An 18,244-nucleotide genomic window follows, 5' to 3' on the forward strand; every position below is an offset into this window, starting at 1 on the left:
GACCATTTATTTATTTATTTATTTATTTATTTATTTATTTATTTATTTATTTATTTATTTATTTTCGCCTCGATCCGCCCCAAAACGCCGCCTCCCCCCTGCGCCCTCGGCCTCCCGCAGAATTTCCAGCGATTTGGGGCCGAACGGTCCCCGGGGGGGCCGGGCGCGGCTGGAGCCCCGCGACGGCCCCGGGGGGGTCACAGGGCGGCGCCCGGTGAACGGGGCCCCGGGGGGGCCCTGGCCGCTCGCTCCCCCCGCTGCTCCCATTAACTCCAGCTCTCATGGGGCGCCTCGTGCCACCGGCGCCCTCCTCCTCGCGCCCGTCCTGGAACTTGGGTGACAAGGACCCGAGCGCTGGGCGCTCCATGGGCTCCCTGTCCCCCTGCTGTGGGAGCCGCTGCAGACCCCGCGCCAGACCCCCGAGCAGAGGAGCTTCCCCGCGCGCCTCCCCGCTCAACGCGGCTAGTTATTAATGCAAAGATGCCATTAATGCCAACAGCAGGTGCTGCAAACGCCTCATGGACAGAACCAAGAGCTTTCCTGGGGTCCAAATAAGGGAGCAGATGGGGCATGGCTGCACCCGCAGCTCCGGAATCCCTGCTGGGAACCTGCACGTTTGTTCTCAAACACACAACACGCACTGGGGTTTTACAAGCCAAAGCCCTGGTTATCTGCTAACAGCCTCACGGCAACATTAATTAAAGGGATGTGTAAACTAGCACTGGATTATCCCTATTCCCACCACATTTTAACACTTATCTCTTCCTGCCGGCCTGGCAGAGCTCCAGCGGAGCCGGCTAAGGCTGACTTCTAAGCTCACTTTCTCCTTGCCAGCGGTGCCACAATCTCATCTAGCACTTGCTGCCAGGATCTCTTGAGGAGTTTGCACCAAGGAAATTTAGCTTTTATAAAACAGGGGGCTGAAAGGATGGAAAGACCCTGAATGCACCTGGCGCGAGGGCCAGCGCTGCCTCCCACCTGGCGCCCGCTCCTTCCCGGCCACAGCGGCGCAATCCCACCTGACATCTGCAACGAATCCACCTGCCAAACAAGGAGCTAATTGCCATGAGTCAACGGTGTGAGTTACCAGTTGTCCTCATTTATTCACAGATAGAAACAGAGCAGGGAAATCCTGCAGAGCGCCTACGAGCGAGCACACAAAACAGTTCATCTGACCTAGTGCTCTCGTTGCAGCCAAGTGAACCTTAGCCCGCTCTGCTTTTTTTCCAGCTGCTCTTTGCACAAGGACGTCTAACACAGCAGGGCTGGGACTTTGCACCGTTAGACCTTTCCAAAAGGATCCTGTTTTCCTCCCCTTCTGCCAGCACCATCTGTTTCGGCAGTGTAAACAGTCACTGTAGACAGGTTAAATGCAAGGACACGTTTTAAATGTGATTCCCCATTCCACACTACTCAAAATTAGCACACAGGAGCCTTGCCTACAMTTTCCACAAGTGCAGCTTAGTGGTAACGTTGAGCCTGAAAGGGCCATTTCTAAGAGATGAAATTGATTTATTTTATTCTTTTCATTATCGGGACTTTGCAAGTCTCTCTGTGTGCTTGCAACACAGTGCTCAGAGCATTGTTTTTCCCCACTCCATTCTTATTCTTAATTTCAAGTATGAAATAAAGTGAAAGTCATGAAAAACTGTATTTCCTACCAAATCCTTACAAGCAAAAAACACAAGCTTGTTCAGTAGAAGACTATAATTTATGGACAATTCTTTTGAAACACTGATGACTGAATACAATAGGACGACAGTTAAGAAAAGAGGAAAGCAAATCTCATCTTTAAAATGCATCACTTAAAGGCATTTATTAAGGGGACACCATGCGCAGGCAGTTCCTGGTGCAGCCGTCGGAAGAGCATCGCACATTTGTTCCTCTCCTGGGTCTTGCCCAGGGTGTGGAACAGTCTGGCTTGAAAGTAGAGAACGTCTCTTAGCTGCTCTTTGCAATCCACTTTGGCAAAATACGTCTTAGCTTCGTTTAGGTTCGAAATAGCTGATTCCAAAGCTGCCACAAACAAAGAAGGTTGGGGGGGGACAGACAGACAGTTKTAACACATGATGACAATAATAATTCAAGCAATACAGCCCTGTTCTAAGGAGTCCAAATATACATTCCTCAGCTTTTGAAAACAATTTGTGTCTTAGCAACATGCTCTTTCAGCTAGTCTGTTATTCAACCCTGGCTGCAAAGTATGGGTGTGAAAGTATGCAGATAAACATGGTTCCATGATGACTACCAAATCTGTTCAACCTGAACAGCTAATTCCACTTAATTTGCCCATTTGATAACTACATAACACAGACATATCATTTTAATGTTACTAATGACGAGCAGAGGGAGGGAGGATGTCTGTTCTAACAGGACTCCAACATACACACTGGTTTGCAGTCCCCATCCTGTGACGGGAGTATAAAGGAGAGCTCTTCACGCTACCTTCCACCTTCTCCTGTGGAGCATAGGAAGCTGCAGAAGCCACCTGGCATTTGGCCACCAAGAACATGGCACAGCCCTTGTCCAGCACGGCTCCGTGAGCCAAGACGGGCTCTATTGCCATATGCAGAATATTCAGGGCTTGCTCAGGAATCCCAAGGATCAGCTGAAAGAGAAACACGTTGCTGCTCTGATACTGGAACACACCAGGAGAGCAGCTTCTCCTGGGAACACCAACATAAGCTGCAGCTGTTTTTAATAAAGCAATGCTCCAGACAAGGATGTATTTTTTTTTCTCCCCCCAATCTTCTTTTAAATCAAAATTCATTAGTAGAAATGAGCTACCATCTGAAATTATTAGGCATGGTTTCCTCTACTCCAGTCAGTGCTGACAACCAGGACTCTGCCAGCTCAGAATAAACAATACAACTGAACTTCATTACGAGTGTTATTTTTAATTCAAGCACATGTCAAACCATACTACTAGAAAGCCAAAAAATTAGCATGAGAAATACCAACTAGAGAAATGAAGGGCCAATTTACACTTGTCTCTTTAATTATGCTGAATAACCACAGATCTTACCAATTTACACAATACTCAGCTTTTATTAACTTCCTCAGAAGGCTTTAATGTCCTGAGTATCTTTCTTTAGAACCAATGACTGAGTTCTAGCACGGTTATGTTCTTAAATCTAAGAGGAGTAAAACCAGGATACAGATCTCCGGTATAAACATTGCCCTACAGTCCCGTGAAAACACAAACCAAACACACCTGGGAGAAGGCCAAGTTGAGCACAGTCTGAGAAGCCAAGTACTGCAGACTGTACTCTCGAGAGAGGGCAAGCGCCTGCAGCAGGACGGGCAAAGCTATCGTGTGACATGAAGATCTCCAGTAGAGCTCTGCTATTGAGAGAAGAACGCTGCCAAATGAGGGAGAAAGAATTATGAGCCTATTTCTTTTGATTCAAGAAATGTCTGCTTGTTTCCTCCCCTGCTACAACAAGCAAGTGTCAAACAATTATCCCATACTATCTTTCATAAATGAAATTATGTTATCTCTACAGCAGGTAATCTGAAAACTAATTAAGTCTGAACACAGACAGATTGAAACAGTTGATTTTAATTGCTGCCCGGTGGTTTGAATACTCTGAAAATGATTCATTCTTACCTAATGACCATCTCGGTGTTCTTGATTTTCTGGCAGTGGATCAACAGTTTCTGCAAAAGTTTGTGTGCTTCTGACATTTGATTTTGAGCTTTCAAAACAAGAGCTTTTCTGCCATGGTAAAACAGAAAGTCATTGATCCTATGTTTACATTTTAGACACATTTGTACTCTTAGCAGCAGTAAAATAGGGCTTTATTTTGTGAACTTTGTTTCCTAAAACTGTAACAAAGTACATGTGCCATATACTGTGGGGGGAATTAGGCATCTTGGATCACTACAGAACTCCCTGGCAGAAAGGATCAAACTCATAAAACGGCTTCAACAAGAAAACAAGGGTTGCCAAAAAACAAAGGCCAAACAAGCAGCAGAAGGGCATGCAAGCTGGAAAGCACCAGCAGTTATTTGTGCAAGGAAACCAGGTATGAGGCACCCTAGCTAAAACTGGCATGAGCCAACACGGACGTGGAATGACAGGCAAAGAGCAGGAACAGGGAAATAGGGAACAAACACATAGCGGTAGGAGATGGGTTAAAAACAGACACTGAGCAGCGTATTTAAAGGTCAGGGAAACCACAGTTAGTCCAGGTCCAGAAGGGAAAACAGGAGGCCCCACAGCTTGAATACCCGTCTTCCTGCTTACAGTATTGGCTGGGGTTTTAAGCTTTTTGCCCCACTGAAAATCAAGAGGAGATAACTTTTAACACTAAATTGCTACTCATAAACAAATGACAAGTTTTAACCCCATCTATTTCTAACACACATTTTCATTTAGAAACCAGAGCACATTAAGATGAGGTAAGTACATCTATACTGTCCTATTCTGTAAATGCAGAAACTAGGACAGAAATAAAGTCATGGTCAAGCTCTTACGGTAACACAGCTGTGACTGGGCCCTAGGTTCCCTGCTATTTTATATGAAATTCTTCATTGTGCACAGTTTCATGAGAAGATTTTGAAGAAGTATTCTGCAGATTACAGTCCTAGAATAACACACATTTCTACAGTGCCATTCTGAGCTTAAAATCCCCAGAGGAATAACCAAAAAGGATTAGTGCAGGACATGCTCCCAATAGRGTAATTACAGGTTAGACAACGCTACCAAAACTAATACTGGAAACAGATGAGCATGCAAATACATACAACTGCCAGCAATCATTTTATTAACTGTTTTAATTATCTTAATGGGATAAAGCTGTAAGTTTATTTTGCAGGTTGGTGATTTCTTACCTGTATACTCCTTCAATGCTATTAAGTGCTGTAATCCCAGCTACCAGAGAATCTGCTATATGATACCTGCCGTCATTCATGGCTCTCTCAAACTGTATTTTCTGATCAAACAGCATCCAAAGCTAAACAAAGAACATCCAAGAATAAGTCTAAGAAAATGGGCACGGCCATTATCTAACCCGAATTTCAAACCTAAATTTGATTTTTTTCCTGTGGATATTTATGTCCCAAAACAACTAAATTCATGCTTGCACGTTTGATGAGCTCTCTGGTTACAGGATTTGCTAAATCCCTGTCCTTCAGCAGAGAGATCTAGAGTAATGTTTCAATACTGCAGCTGACCTATTTGACTGCATCTTAAGTAAAAAAGCTCTTTTAAACCATTACTAATGCTTTGAAATAATAGACTTGTTTATAGCAAAAAGAGAAGGAGTGAACTAAATGGAGCAGAATCTACATCACTTTAATCTAAACACTATCTTATGGACTCATACATTGATGTATTTCCTGTCACACAATTAATGGCTTCTTCTCTCAACTATTTCTGGAATAAATATATCAAAATAACTAGCACCCATTACACAGGCTCCAAACCAGTGTATAACATTTAATTCAGGTATGTGCTCCTGAAGGAGATGAATACTTCTCTGGTAAGCAGAGTACTATTTAAATGGGTTGTTTGGCTTTTTTTTTTAAGGAGGTGTGGTGAGACAATTGTTTCACCAGTCTTAAAACGACAGGCATTCTTTTCATGCTTTTGTACAAAGGCATACACCACACAGCGTCCCGTGGGGTCAGGAGCCAACTGAAAATAGCAAACGTAGCCCCAGGCATACAGAGGAAAGCTATGAATTAAGATGCAATGAAATTCAGGTCCTATTGTAACACAACTGCATAATTTACAGGCTAAATTACATATATTTTACCTGTGCGTGCTGACTGTGGGGGGGAAATCTTTCCTTTAGATGCTTCAGTATCTCGGAAGCAGCAGCGAAGTACCCCTGTAACACAAACAGCACTGCCATAAGCGGACGGGGTGAGCACCGTTCCCCTGGATTTCATCACAATCCTCATGGAAAGAAGGGAACAGGCCAGGCAAAAGCCCTGTATTTTCCTTCCCAATGCAGAGCTTAAAGGTAGAACACAACTGTGGCAGTAACACCCACAGAGCAGGGACATTTTGGGCAACGAGCCACAGAACTCACCTGCTCCGCATGCAGCTGGGCCAGGTGACACAGCACCACAGCGAAGGACTCGGTGTTGTTCTGCTGCACGCCCACGTTCACAGCCTCCAGGCTGTTCATGCTCAGCAAGGTCTGCGCTTGCTGAAGCGCCATGGTGCTTGAGTGAGAAAAACACCCTTTAGCTTTCAAGCAACAAACACCAACTGCTTTTAATCTACGGTCTGCTTACAAAAGTGGCCTAGGGACTTTTGTTGGTAAACCAGAGGACTGGAGGAGAATGAGAATTTGTGAAATAACTGCTACCCAGGAACTCTAGACCATGCATGTACAACATCCTGAAAGCTGCACACAGTTTTAAGCATAGATACGCTGAAAATGGGGATATAAGAATATTGCATTTAGGCACTATTTGCCACTACTACATGGAAACACGATGTATTCTCCTGTAGGAGTTTTAAATGAACATAAGAGCATGGAAATAACTGCACCCAGCATTTACTGAATCACACAGTCTGAATGCTTTATTTTAGTACCCCGGAGAGACACAGTCACTTGTTACACCTATATAAATAACTCAAAGTGCATTACCTGCTAAGAMGTAGAGGGAGCTAATGCAAGAGTTCAAAAGAACAAATACCTGCGGCCATAGAGCCTCCAAATGGCAGTCTTCTGTGCTATGCTAATATCAATGAGCTCYGACAAGCTGTGTTTCCAGTGCAACAGATCAGAGTCTTTCAGGGCATCCATTAGTTTGCTGGCAGCCTTTCCTGCAAAAGCCCTTTGCTGAACCAAGGACTGTATTCCCAGGGAAGCTAGGTACTGGAGAGAAGGGGGGGAAAAAGCCACCACTGAAATACAAGAGAGCACACTGCACTCATGAATTGCATCACAGCAAGAGGCATAAACCAAGGGAAAAAAAAGCTCCTAATAAAAGCCGTGATGCTATTCAGCACAGACAAAAGAACACTGCTACAGYGATTTCTTTAAATATGCACTTCCACACCCACACATACATGAGTGCCACATGAATGCTAGATGTGAGAAGTAATTTCCACTCCCCCGCAGAGTAGTCTTAAAGATGATGACACGACTTATGATTAAGGGACTCGAGCATCTATCATATGAGGAAAGACTAAGCGAGTTGTTCAGCCCAGAGAAGAGAAGACTGTGAGGAGATCTGATCAATATGTACAAATACCTAAAGGGAGAATGTAGGGAGGATGGGGCTAAAATCTTCTCATTGGCGGCCAGTGACAGGACAAGGGGTAATGGGTATAAATTAAAACACAGAAAGCTCCATCCCCATGTGGGGAAGAACTTCTTTACTGTGAGGGTGACAGAACCCTGGAACCAAAGAGGTTGTGGGGTCTCCTTCTCTGGAGATCTTCAAAATCCTCCTGGATGCCACCCTGTGCCACATGCTCTAGGTGTCCCCCTGTGTGAAATGGACTTACTGGCAAACCAAAGTGTAAGGATTTGTTTACAGAGTGCTCCAGCAGAACACAGCTATCAAATATCTTCTGTTCCAAGATGTACAACCAGCTCTAGAAAGGGAAAAAAAACCACAAAAAGGTTGAAAATCCCATTGCAAATATTAGTTTCAGCATTTTACAGCATTTTTTACTTCTCTTACTTCTACATGGAATTCACAAGAGCCCACCTGGAAACACCAGCCATTCCTTAGAATAAATATGATGCTAAAGAAACTTCTATTAAAAGCTACATGGCAAAAAATACACCAAAGGTCCAGCTAGGCTGGCACACTGGCTTGGCAGTAGTGTCTGTGCYGGAGGTTTCAGAATAATACACGGTCATCCCATTATAGTTTGTGTGGAAATCACCATCTTGGGAGCTTGATATCCCTGATGCTAATTCATTACCGCACTGTTAATTGCAGAGGGGAAAAAAAAAAAAAAAAAGAACTTAGAGGAAACATTACATCTTTCCCCCCTCTTTTCTGCTTGCTGAAAAGAAAGCTGGCATCTATCCTCTGAAAATCCAGAAGGACAAAGTTTATAAAACACTTTGAAGAAAGCTCTTTAAGCATCTAAGACTAAACTCTGAGCTCAGCACTGAGTAATCCTGGGACAACTTGTGTTTAAGAAAATCATAACAAAACCTTAATCATAACAAAAACCTTACCCTGATCTCTCTCTAGTCTTTTGCTCTAGCTGAACCACCTGCCAGAAACAACAGGTCATCCCACTGTGGGACGGTTATATTTGAGTTACTGCTGCATGTGCTGAGGTATTTAAGAGTATTTCTGCAGCTCTTCCCTGAGCCCAAGTACAGCTGACATAGGCAAGGGTGACACGGCCTCTGTTTCACAGAGGTTCTTACCAGGCAGTGCTGCAGGCACACGTGGTCGTTAGACTCCTGAGCAATCCGGATGGCTTCCTGGAGCGCGAGTTCGGCCTGCTGACTATGGGCAAACAACAACACAGGAGGGATTCATGTTCCCATAGCACTTAAAACGCAGCATTACAAAGGTACAGGGGAATGCTGCTTTGAATTATGCATATCCTACTCAGAAAAGAACTGATTTAATAGATCAAATAAGAAAGCTTGTACTTCCTTCTTATCATTTCAGCGATATATTCTGGTCTTGAAGCTAACAAGCAAGGCAGCATTGTGGAAAACGAACTGTAACCCCTAAGTGGGCTTTCAAACTCATGTTCATGCTAATGTGTTAAGTTTAAATACAGACAAGATAAAATATCTGCCTAGGAAGAAAAGTTGTTCCTTTATATTTTTCAGATCTCCTTCCTTCTCCAGTCCTTCTACATGATGCATCCAGGCAGAAGTCAATAAATGCAAGTCTTATATGGAGGCAGCTAGGCCAGCCCTATTTATCAATAACACCCACACTGACGGTTTTTTAGAAATAATACCAAATTTCTCAGATTTTATTTATTCTTTCTCCAGATCGTCAGCTCATAAGGGTTTAAATGTAACATAAAAACAACCGTGCGTTTTTGAGAACATGGCTGGAAATAAGCACCCACATCCACTGACCTTTCTGAGATCACAGAAATGCAGCAACTAAGAACTTAACTCCCTAGGAAACGGTTGCAACTGGACACAGACAAATGCCAGCTCTTATGGTGCTGTGGATTACTTAAGTTTGTTTTTATTTTGACATTTATTTGGTTTTCATAACTAAAACAAATCAAGATTCCAAGAAACTCCAGGCCAATGCAACTATAGCTGTTGTTGAATTAGAGAAAGTACCTTCTCCTGAACAGATTTTCATAATGGATCAAAGGTCCATCTATTACCACTCAAGAGAGATGCAACAAGATGAATTTTACATGCAGGGTACAAAGCAGTAACTTACTAATGGCCAAACCGACAGTGCAGTGCAGCCAGATTGAGGGCAGCGTATCTCAGACTCCGACCGTAACCTTCATCCCCGTTGCTTTTGCTCTCTGCTCCGGTGAGAATTAAACGGTCAAAGTAGTGAAGCAGGCTGTGTGTTGAACTGAAGACATCCTGCACTCTGAGATTGTTTAAGTAGCTTAGGTAATGCTAGAAATGAAAGCAAAATCAGCTATAAGTACACAGAACTACTAAAAGCGTAAGTTTTTGAGAAGGGGGATGATAAAAGTAGCTATTTGGCCCTTGACATTAGAAGAGGACAGGCCAACCTCTTCTGTTAGAAGCAGAACAGCAGCGAGGACTTTTTGAGTCATGAAGCCCAGCCCTTCCTCTGGCAGCACTTTCAGGGAATCTTCTCCAAATGGGAGCAAGAAAACTGCCTGCCTTAGCCAAAGGGCAACTGGGAGGAAGCCTTGAAAACTAAAGCAGGAGAATTTACTGGAAATTCATGGGAACAGCTCAAGAGAAAGTGCTCTGGGAATGAGGCAAACGCTCACAGCACACATTTGCTTATATGAGTTGTCTATTGCTGTCTGTCTACTTCCAAGCATCAGAAGCGAGCATCAATAAACAAAAATCAACAGAGATTTCATCTAATACTGATTTCAAAATTATAGAAATATGAGGCCTGAAATTTCTTAGGAAGAGTACATAAAAGGAAATAAGCTTTAGACTCAGTTCAATTAGAATGCATCRCAACAGTCCCACCAAAGTTGGCAGGATTATATCCATGCATAGAGCTAGACATGTGGTTAAGTATTTCGCTTAATTAAGGTTTCTGTACCTTCTGGAGTTTTACTTTGAATTACTAAACATTTACATGCTTCTTACTCACATTTTCACCATCTGCTTATATTTCAATATAGAATAAATGACTCCCAAATAATCCCATCCTAGAGATATGAAGAAATCCCTTTACAACCATTCTGCATGAAGAAAAAGATACTTACTGCTTCAGCAAAGTCTGGATTAAATTTTAACAAGTTGTTCAATTCCTTCTGTAAAGATGCTGGAGCAAGAGCTTTTGTTTCGTCATTCTTCAGTAAAGAAGCCTAGAATAAAATTTGAAACCAAAGTTAACTAACTCAAAGCTAGCAGGGGAGAAGAGCCCCACTGTGTGTGGGTGTTGGGGACACCCACTGGGTGCTCTGGAGCAATTTTCACACTAAAGGTGGTTATGGTAGGTCCCTGACACTGGGACATGCTGTGACATCCAGTGGCAGGGCACTTTGGGTTTGTCCAGGATCCTATGGAACGTTTAGTGGAAGAATTAAAGGTGGAGAAGGGCATGGATCAAGGTGGCTTGGGGAGAAGTATGTGTGTGAAAATAGAGGGATATGAGGATAAAAGGCATTGGATACGTGCAGTAAGTTTGTCTGGCCATGCCCTGTGCCAAATCACCACAACCTGCCCTCTCTGTTCTCACTGAACCACTCTCCTAACTACCTTCCTGTGTGAGGGGCTCTGTTTTGTGTGAGTGGAGGTCACAGTACAAACTACTGGAGTCAGACCACACGTTACGTGGGTCCATGTGTCTGTGGCACCAGCAACTGAGCTGGGGTGACTGGACATCACTGTGTGATTCTAGTGAACACAAAGCTGGATAAGTGGCTTGGGAGCTACGTACTGAAGCAGCTGTAAATCTGAGATGGAAAGGCCTGTGTCTCTGTGAGCAAGACAACCAGAGGTCTCATCCAGCTGYTGGAGAGACCATGGGATTTGGATCGACCAAGAACCCATTTACATGTGTGTGCATCTGCATGTGACACAACAAGCAGATCCAAGGGCCAGTTAGTGGCCACAACAAGGACCCAAGTCTGAATTGCTGCAAGAATCCAGTGCTGCATGTGCACGGGCTGGCAAGTGCAAAGGGGTCTGAGCCAGCAGCTGGAGCAGGGCTGCAGGCCCTTGGGACTCATGTCTCAATGCCAGCAAGTGGGGAGAGAAAGGATTCAAGGTCAGGATCTGATCCCCTCAGAATCAAATAACATCATATGGTCTACAAGCCTGGAAAAAAAAAAAACCAGTTTGAAACCCAAGTGCTCACACTGAGCACTTACAAGCACAATAGACATGTAACAAATCTTCTCAGATTTGAGAAAACATCATGCTTGACAATACACACAGAGATGAAAATGATGTTATGGATCATTTATTTTGTTCAGGATAAACATACCTGCTGAGAAAGAAAATACTCTGCTTGTTTCTGGGAAAGAGGCCCATTGCAAGATATCTCTTCTTCCCTGCTAAGAAATACTACGGTTAGAAACAAGGGCAATGAAATTGAATATAAGAAAATAGATTTTACCAGRCACTCCAGCTTTTGCTTTATAAAGCTTTATGACATATTAGATTTTCTGCTTCAAGGTGTTGAACTCTAATAAAGAATAAAATCTACTCCATCAAAGCTAGCAGTCTGAATGACTCCACACAGTTCAGACACTTGTACAGCTACACTTGAAGGAAAGTAGATGTCATTCTGATGGATCTGCCATTATAAAACCAGGCCAGAATCATAATCACTAACCTGCAGAGACTGGCCAACATGAGTGTTTTCCTACATACATCAATGTCATCCTATAGACCCATAGGAACGTTAAGGGAAACAGCAGATTCAGAGTGACAGAAAACACAGAATAAATATATGGATATATAAAACACTTTTAGTATAATCTTTATGGTGAAACACCTCTTTATATTTTAAATACTGAGTCTTTAGACCTGCTAAACAAATGTGAGTTCTGTTTGGAGAAGAGTGAAAGCATAAACGTGAAGCTGAACTTTTCCTTGGAGGGAAAGGAAGCAGAGGTGAGCGCATGGCACCAGAAACCATGGAAGGGAACTCCAGGCTGTGATTCCCTTAGGGAGCACGAGGATGGGGCACCGCCATCTTCTGCGAGCACAGAACTGTGACAGTTACGAGTCTCGCCACGCGGTGGCACGACGGAAACAGCGAGGCCACCGGCTCTGCGCGTGCCCATTCACTGCAGTTCATCAGTATCCCTAAGGCAGAGCTTTTTGAACCCAAATGTGACAAAACTTTCTCATTCCCTCCCCAAGAAACACAAAGTTCTAACATTTCAATGTTGTCTGTCCATAATTAATATGTTCTTAAGGAGTGGCTAGACTTTCTGAACTATCTTTTGAGTATCTGCAAGTTAGCAAGACCAGCATTAAAAAAAACCCCCACAACTCTGTGATCTCCACATAGGATAAAACAAACAAATAGAAATTCCATCTTACATCAACTAAACTACAAGACTAGACCACTTGAACAGCAGACTCTGGAAAATTTAAGTTTACATTCATAGGTACAGAGGTAATCTGAAGTAAGCTTAACTGAGAAATCTCTTAAAGAGTGGAAAAGTCTTGAATATTAGTATGTCACCTGAGAGGTGCATCAAGTTCTTCTTTCTCCATTCTCCCCTCCAGTTCCTCCGTGTTTGTCAGCTCCATGTCACTCTCATCAATTCCATCTTTTTTCTCATCACTTTGGAAGTACTGCTGAAGTGCAGTGTAAAGCTTATAGACCTGACTGAAAGAAAGCTTATTGTATGCCAGGATCATATGGCGCAGAAAGAGACCTGCAAAAGAAAACATCTGTTAGCACAAGCATCCGAGAAGCTCTTGTTTCAGATGGGAGGCTAGAAATATTCAACACCTACAAAACTGAAGTGCATTATTTAGTTTTGCTCAAGTACCTCACGTTAGCCTCCTAACTGATAAAATTCACTTTTCTAGAGTGTCAGTCTGCAAAYAATCTAGTGGCAAATCTCAGATTCTCTGATCACAGCACTGCTGCTAAGATCAGTGAGAATTACAGCACTACACACCAAGCTATTTGTTAATCTGAAACACTTAAGCAAGGGAAAATTCTATTGTGAAATGTATGTCCCTAGTGTTCCCCAAAAGAAAAATAAATATTTAGCTTTAGTGAATTATATCAATATTAGTTATCACATCAAAACAGCTTATTGATAATGTCTGTTTACCTACTACACTTGTTTTGTGAACTTCTGGCTCCGTCCCAGTAAACGCATCTGAAAGGTCATCAAAAAACTGTTCCATATCTTTCAGCTCCCCTTCTGCCATAAGCTTCAGCCTAAGCGGGAAGGAGGGAAGAAAGGTCACCTTTATTTAGGGGTCTAATGTGACGTAGCAAATAAATACTCCTTAATACCTCCTATAAATAAAAAAATAGATACTCCTGATAATGAAAGAAGAAGTGTATCCAGAAACGGCTGCCAGGTCATTATGCTAAAAGTACACAGATGTGTGAACAAAAATGTGTGTTATCCATAGTATAATAAAGTATAATAAAGCGAATAAGCAACAAATGGATAAATTATGAACGTGATRGTAAATAATGCGGGTGTTTTTCTTTCCTGAAGGGTTCTTTGGACGAAGAGGGTGCCGAGGCCGGGCCCCGGCGCTGCCGGCAGGCGGCGGGCTCGCGGCCCGGGCCGCCCCGCGGTCCCCCCGCGCACCTGRCGGTCACGGAGGCGGCCAGGGCCGGGCAGGACTCCTCGATGGCTCTGCGCAGGCGCCACAGCGGCAGGTCGGGACCCTGCGGGGGACACGAGAGCGACATGTGGCGGCGGCGGGGCGGCGCGGGGGGGGGCGGCCGCGGCCCCGCGCGCACCTGCAGCAGCGGCAGCAGCAGCCGGTTGAGGCGGCGGCGCTCGAGCAGCGCCAGCTGCGCCCCGGCGCGGCCCAGCTCGCTGAGCAGCACCAGCAGCGCCATCTTGTAGGGGGTCACCCAGTCCTTGATGCCGAAGACGTTGGCGTGCACCACGCCGTTCGTCATCATGGGGTTGAAGTAGAGGCTCTCGTGCACGCTCGCCATGGCGGACACCCCCCCCCCCGCCTCTTTCCCGCCCCGGCCCGCGACAGCAGCCCCCGCGAACCGACCAATCGCGACGGCCGCCGGCGTCACGCGGGCGGCGCGGCCGCCAATCGGAGGAGGGGCCGTGCGACGCTGTGGGGGCTCCGGGTGGCGAGGCGCGCTCGCATGCGGAGGTTCCGGGGGTTCCCGAGGCCGGTGCTGCGGCGAGGTGGGTCCGGGCGGGGAGCGCGGCTCCCCCAGCGGTCACTGGGACACGGCGCAAATTCCTTGGATGTCCCCACGCGGTTATTGTCCCCATAGGGACAATATTGGGACACAGGGCGATACGGCGCTTCACCAAGGTGCTTGTTTCCAGAGAAAATACTCCCCTTATGTAGCCAGTCTCATTTTTTTTTTGTAAGCGAGACCAAAACAAAACTCGATATTCTTATATATAACCATATAATAATTATWATTATTATATTGTAGTCTTAGATAGTTGCTGTCCCCAAGGATCTCAAGTTGACCACCTCCTCCTCATTCATAKGTGGGGCGGTGATAGGAGGAGGAAAAGTCAAGTTTGGAGCCATTGTCTCAATGACACGTGCAATTAAGGAATTTATTGTTACRGGTAATTGTTGCTTGCACAGCTGAAGGTAACTTCCTAGCCCCCATCCCACTAAACCCAGAGCTAAAAGCAGGGAACAGCTATAGCTACTGTGTCACTAAGATTACGTAATTGACATTTCCTGAAAATAAAGCACGGCATTTGGGGTGAAACGCTGACAGCACGAGGTGATTTGTCAAGCAGGGGTGAGAGACAAGGATTAAGAACAGGAGTTTGCAGAAGTTYGCACGGAGGAGGAAGGAAATGACTGACATGCAGCTGGCCAAGGTCTGGCTTTTTCCGTCTTATCTGACGCTGCGGTGCGAACCACATTGAATAATCCCTGAACACTCTGTAGCAAGAGATGTTAAAACATGTTCTTTTAACTAACCTCTAAATAAACAACAAAAGATCATTTTTTGTGTCATATGAAGTTCAAGTTATATAACTGAAACAGCCCCTTCCTTACCAAAGCTAGGCTCAAGCTCCTGAGTAACAAAGCTTGTGAGGTGCGTAGTAGCAAGCACCTGGACTTGGGAATTCTTGCATTTCAATGAATGCTGAATCCAACAGGACGTTGAATCCATTGGACCAGGTCTCAGTAATCTGAAAACCCTCTTTAAAGATAATACCAAAGTACTGTGCATCTCTACTGTGCAGCAAGGGAATGCTACAGTTCTTAGCCCTAAAGRTAATAATGTGCAGTCTTGGTAAGGATCCTGTGTCCACCTCCCTCCCGATGCTATGCAAAACCTTGGAGGATTATTACAGAATGGCTGCTGGTCATCATTACTTGTCATTTGGTGACAGAAGTAAACGGGACATCTAGCATTTATAGATTTAAAGCATTTAATGCTTCCTTGGCACAATTCAGATAGCTCACCGAGGGCAAGTTTCTTACTAACTGAGCCTTTGCAAATGCCACTTTTCAGCTGGAGAATAGCAGATGGGGTTAAACATTTTTTATGTTTAAAAATAATCAGCATGGTCACAATTTAGACATGTTAATGCATAAGAAGTGATCTCAAATCACATGTTACAACTATGATTCATCAAAATCTGCCTAAAATAAGGTGGGAGTGGCAAGTGCAGTTGTCAGCATAGCTCTACATCTCAGCTGTGTGAGGCCCACGCTACTCCCTAAAACATCTGTGTTTGGGAGGGTTTCTTTTTGACAAGTTCTTTCCAAAGCTAGGGAAAAAAAAAAAAAAACAGGTTTTGCTTTATTTTGCTCATCCGTGAGACAGAGTTTTTATGGATCAAGAATCCTGGTTTAAGATTATTAGGAAAGATGCTTGGATATAATTCGGTACTTCAGGGATGATTCCCTGACACCAAGTTTAGGGACCATGAAAGTTTTAGGAAACCAAATCACAGAGATGTTTCTTAAACTGGCTTAAAGTAATTTCTTACATGAGGAAATGACAAGTAATTGTCAGGTAAGGCCAAGAAAGGATAAAACAGCTGCATTTTATTTCTTGCTGTCACTATCTTATCAGCCTTAGATCATTTAATTTGTTTACTTACAATTCCATTCCAGTAGCTCTCAATTTTCCCAGGACTGATYCTGCTGTTGACTTTGCTCTTTGTTTTGGTGTTTCTAATTCTTTTTGCTGATCTCAGAAAAGACCGATTGAAATTTCTTGTTTTATTCCAGCTCTGATCTCACACACCTCTGTTCAAGCCTCTCTTCTCTCGGTGGCCAGTAGAAGGACAGCAGAAAGCAACAGATGTAACTTGAAGAAAGAGCAAAACCTAGAAAAAGAACAAAATGATCTAATTATAAAGAGTTTGGGGGAAAAAAAAAGCCATTAAATTTCAATGCTAGAATGATAAGTGTAAGTCTAGGGAACAGCATTTTCTATGTTACATTGTGTGCATGTGACAAACATGCTATTGTTTGTTCCAGCATTATTCACAAGGGCCTTTCTAATGAAAAACAAACAAACAAACAAAAAGTTTTATTTGCTTTGACTAAAATTTCAAGTTATTTTTGCAAAAAATAAAGTGAAATATTGATATTTTTGTTACATTATGTATAAAGTTTGCAGTGTATTAAGTCTATTAAAGGCTTTCCAAGGAGCAAAAGCACTTCCAAAAAAAAGATCTGACCTAATTTTGAAGGAAAATGTGGCACGAGTGCAAATCCAGAAGTTGGGTTGCATGAAGTATCAGCTCTTGATGCTAAAGCTGGCAAGACTGTGTCATTCTGGTGGCAATTACATATTGCATATTTTTTTTTCCACTTAAGTTTGTGTATCAGACCTCCTGCTTTAAAAAATGTTAAAAGATTCTGTGCAATCTTTTGCAAATTTAATCTGGTTCATTGGGCAAACAATTTTGTTGGTCCCCTCTTTTTTTGCTAATGCCATTCTCTTTTTTTGGCCCAGAGTGTCTTAGTCTTATGTATAGCTTTTGTGAAGCCTTGACTTTCTTTTGTCTTTTTTTTTTTTTGTTTGTTTTTGTTTTTTTTGTTGTTGTAATGTAATCTTTTTGGTTAAAAGCCTCCATTTCCTGCAAGCTTTGATTTCATACAAATCTCATTCACCATACGGCAGGCAGAACAACTAGCAACAGGGATCTAAGAGCCAGTTGAACCTGCATTTTCAAATAATAACCCTTCTCTTCCGTTACTGAAAGCTCACGACCGAAAGAGAATTAAAAGCATTTGTGACAAACCACCTGCAATGCACTGGTGCCAAATAAATTTCCARTTCCGTATTTCAGCAGCTACCAGTGGCCGATCCGGTTACCTGTACGGAACACAACACTTCCTATGGGATTTTAGAGCCTCTTCCATCGCCTGGAAGGAAATCCAGTACCTGATAATTAGCGGTGATCTGCTTAGGAACACAGGGAAAAACAGGAGGCGGAAACATTCCCATTCCTGAAGAGTTCGGATGAGGGGGAGGGAGTTATCTCCTTCATCAGGTGCTTCGGGACTAAAAATGTGTTTTCTGTGACCTCCTGGTTCCTGAGCTATTAAAATAAATAAATAAATAAATAAATAAGCATCCCTCAACTCAACATAAAGCACTATTCACCAGTCCGTTAATACATATTTTAACAGTATCACCCTCACGGGGCACCACGGCTCCACAGGGCACTACAAACGCCGCTATTTCGGCGAAACCGCTATCCGCAGCCCCGGCTCCTCCACCAGCCCGGCCCGCCTCCCCTCAGAAACCGCGCGTAACGCCGCGCTTCCCTGCGCGGCAACTACGGAAATGGGAGATAGTGGAAGACAGCTTTCCCGCGGGGCTGCGCGGGGCTCCCAGGCGGCGCGCGGCGGGGACAAGCCCGGATCGCCCCCGGCCACGGGAAGCGCGGCCGCCGCCGCTGCCATTTTGCGGGGAGCGCAACCACCGCCCCCGCGGAGCGGCCGCCGCGCGCCCTTCCCCGCGGGGAGCCGCC

The 18,244-nt window shown here is 44.1% G+C and overlaps 1 protein-coding gene across 2 annotated transcripts; it reads right to left on the reverse strand.

The window, feature by feature from the left end:
* Nucleotides 1–1,629: 1,629 nt before the first annotated feature.
* Nucleotides 1,630–14,261, reverse strand: ANAPC5 (anaphase promoting complex subunit 5). Of its 2 annotated transcripts, none has more exons than XM_026037584.1 (17): nucleotides 14,041–14,261; nucleotides 13,886–13,965; nucleotides 13,391–13,500; nucleotides 12,787–12,982; nucleotides 11,575–11,641; nucleotides 10,349–10,450; nucleotides 9,358–9,548; nucleotides 8,361–8,442; nucleotides 7,475–7,564; nucleotides 6,658–6,839; nucleotides 6,042–6,177; nucleotides 5,763–5,837; nucleotides 4,837–4,958; nucleotides 3,611–3,718; nucleotides 3,215–3,362; nucleotides 2,446–2,608; nucleotides 1,630–2,016 (listed from the first exon to the last, which is right to left on the reverse strand). In XM_026037584.1, exons 1-17 carry the CDS (start codon nucleotides 14,242–14,244, stop codon nucleotides 1,802–1,804), a joined length of 2,271 nt encoding a protein of 756 aa, XP_025893369.1. In that variant the 5' UTR covers nucleotides 14,245–14,261; the 3' UTR covers nucleotides 1,630–1,801. The 2 variants fall into 2 exon arrangements, with proteins under 2 accessions (XP_025893369.1, XP_025893370.1); XM_026037585.1 differs by having other exon boundaries at nucleotides 11,575–11,644; nucleotides 14,041–14,203.
* Between the last annotated feature and the right edge of the window lie 3,983 nt (nucleotides 14,262–18,244).

This window comes from Nothoprocta perdicaria, unplaced genomic scaffold, assembly GCF_003342845.1.
Source record: "Nothoprocta perdicaria isolate Ctin4 unplaced genomic scaffold, notPer1 scaffold_2, whole genome shotgun sequence".
NCBI lineage: Eukaryota > Metazoa > Chordata > Aves > Tinamiformes > Tinamidae > Nothoprocta > Nothoprocta perdicaria.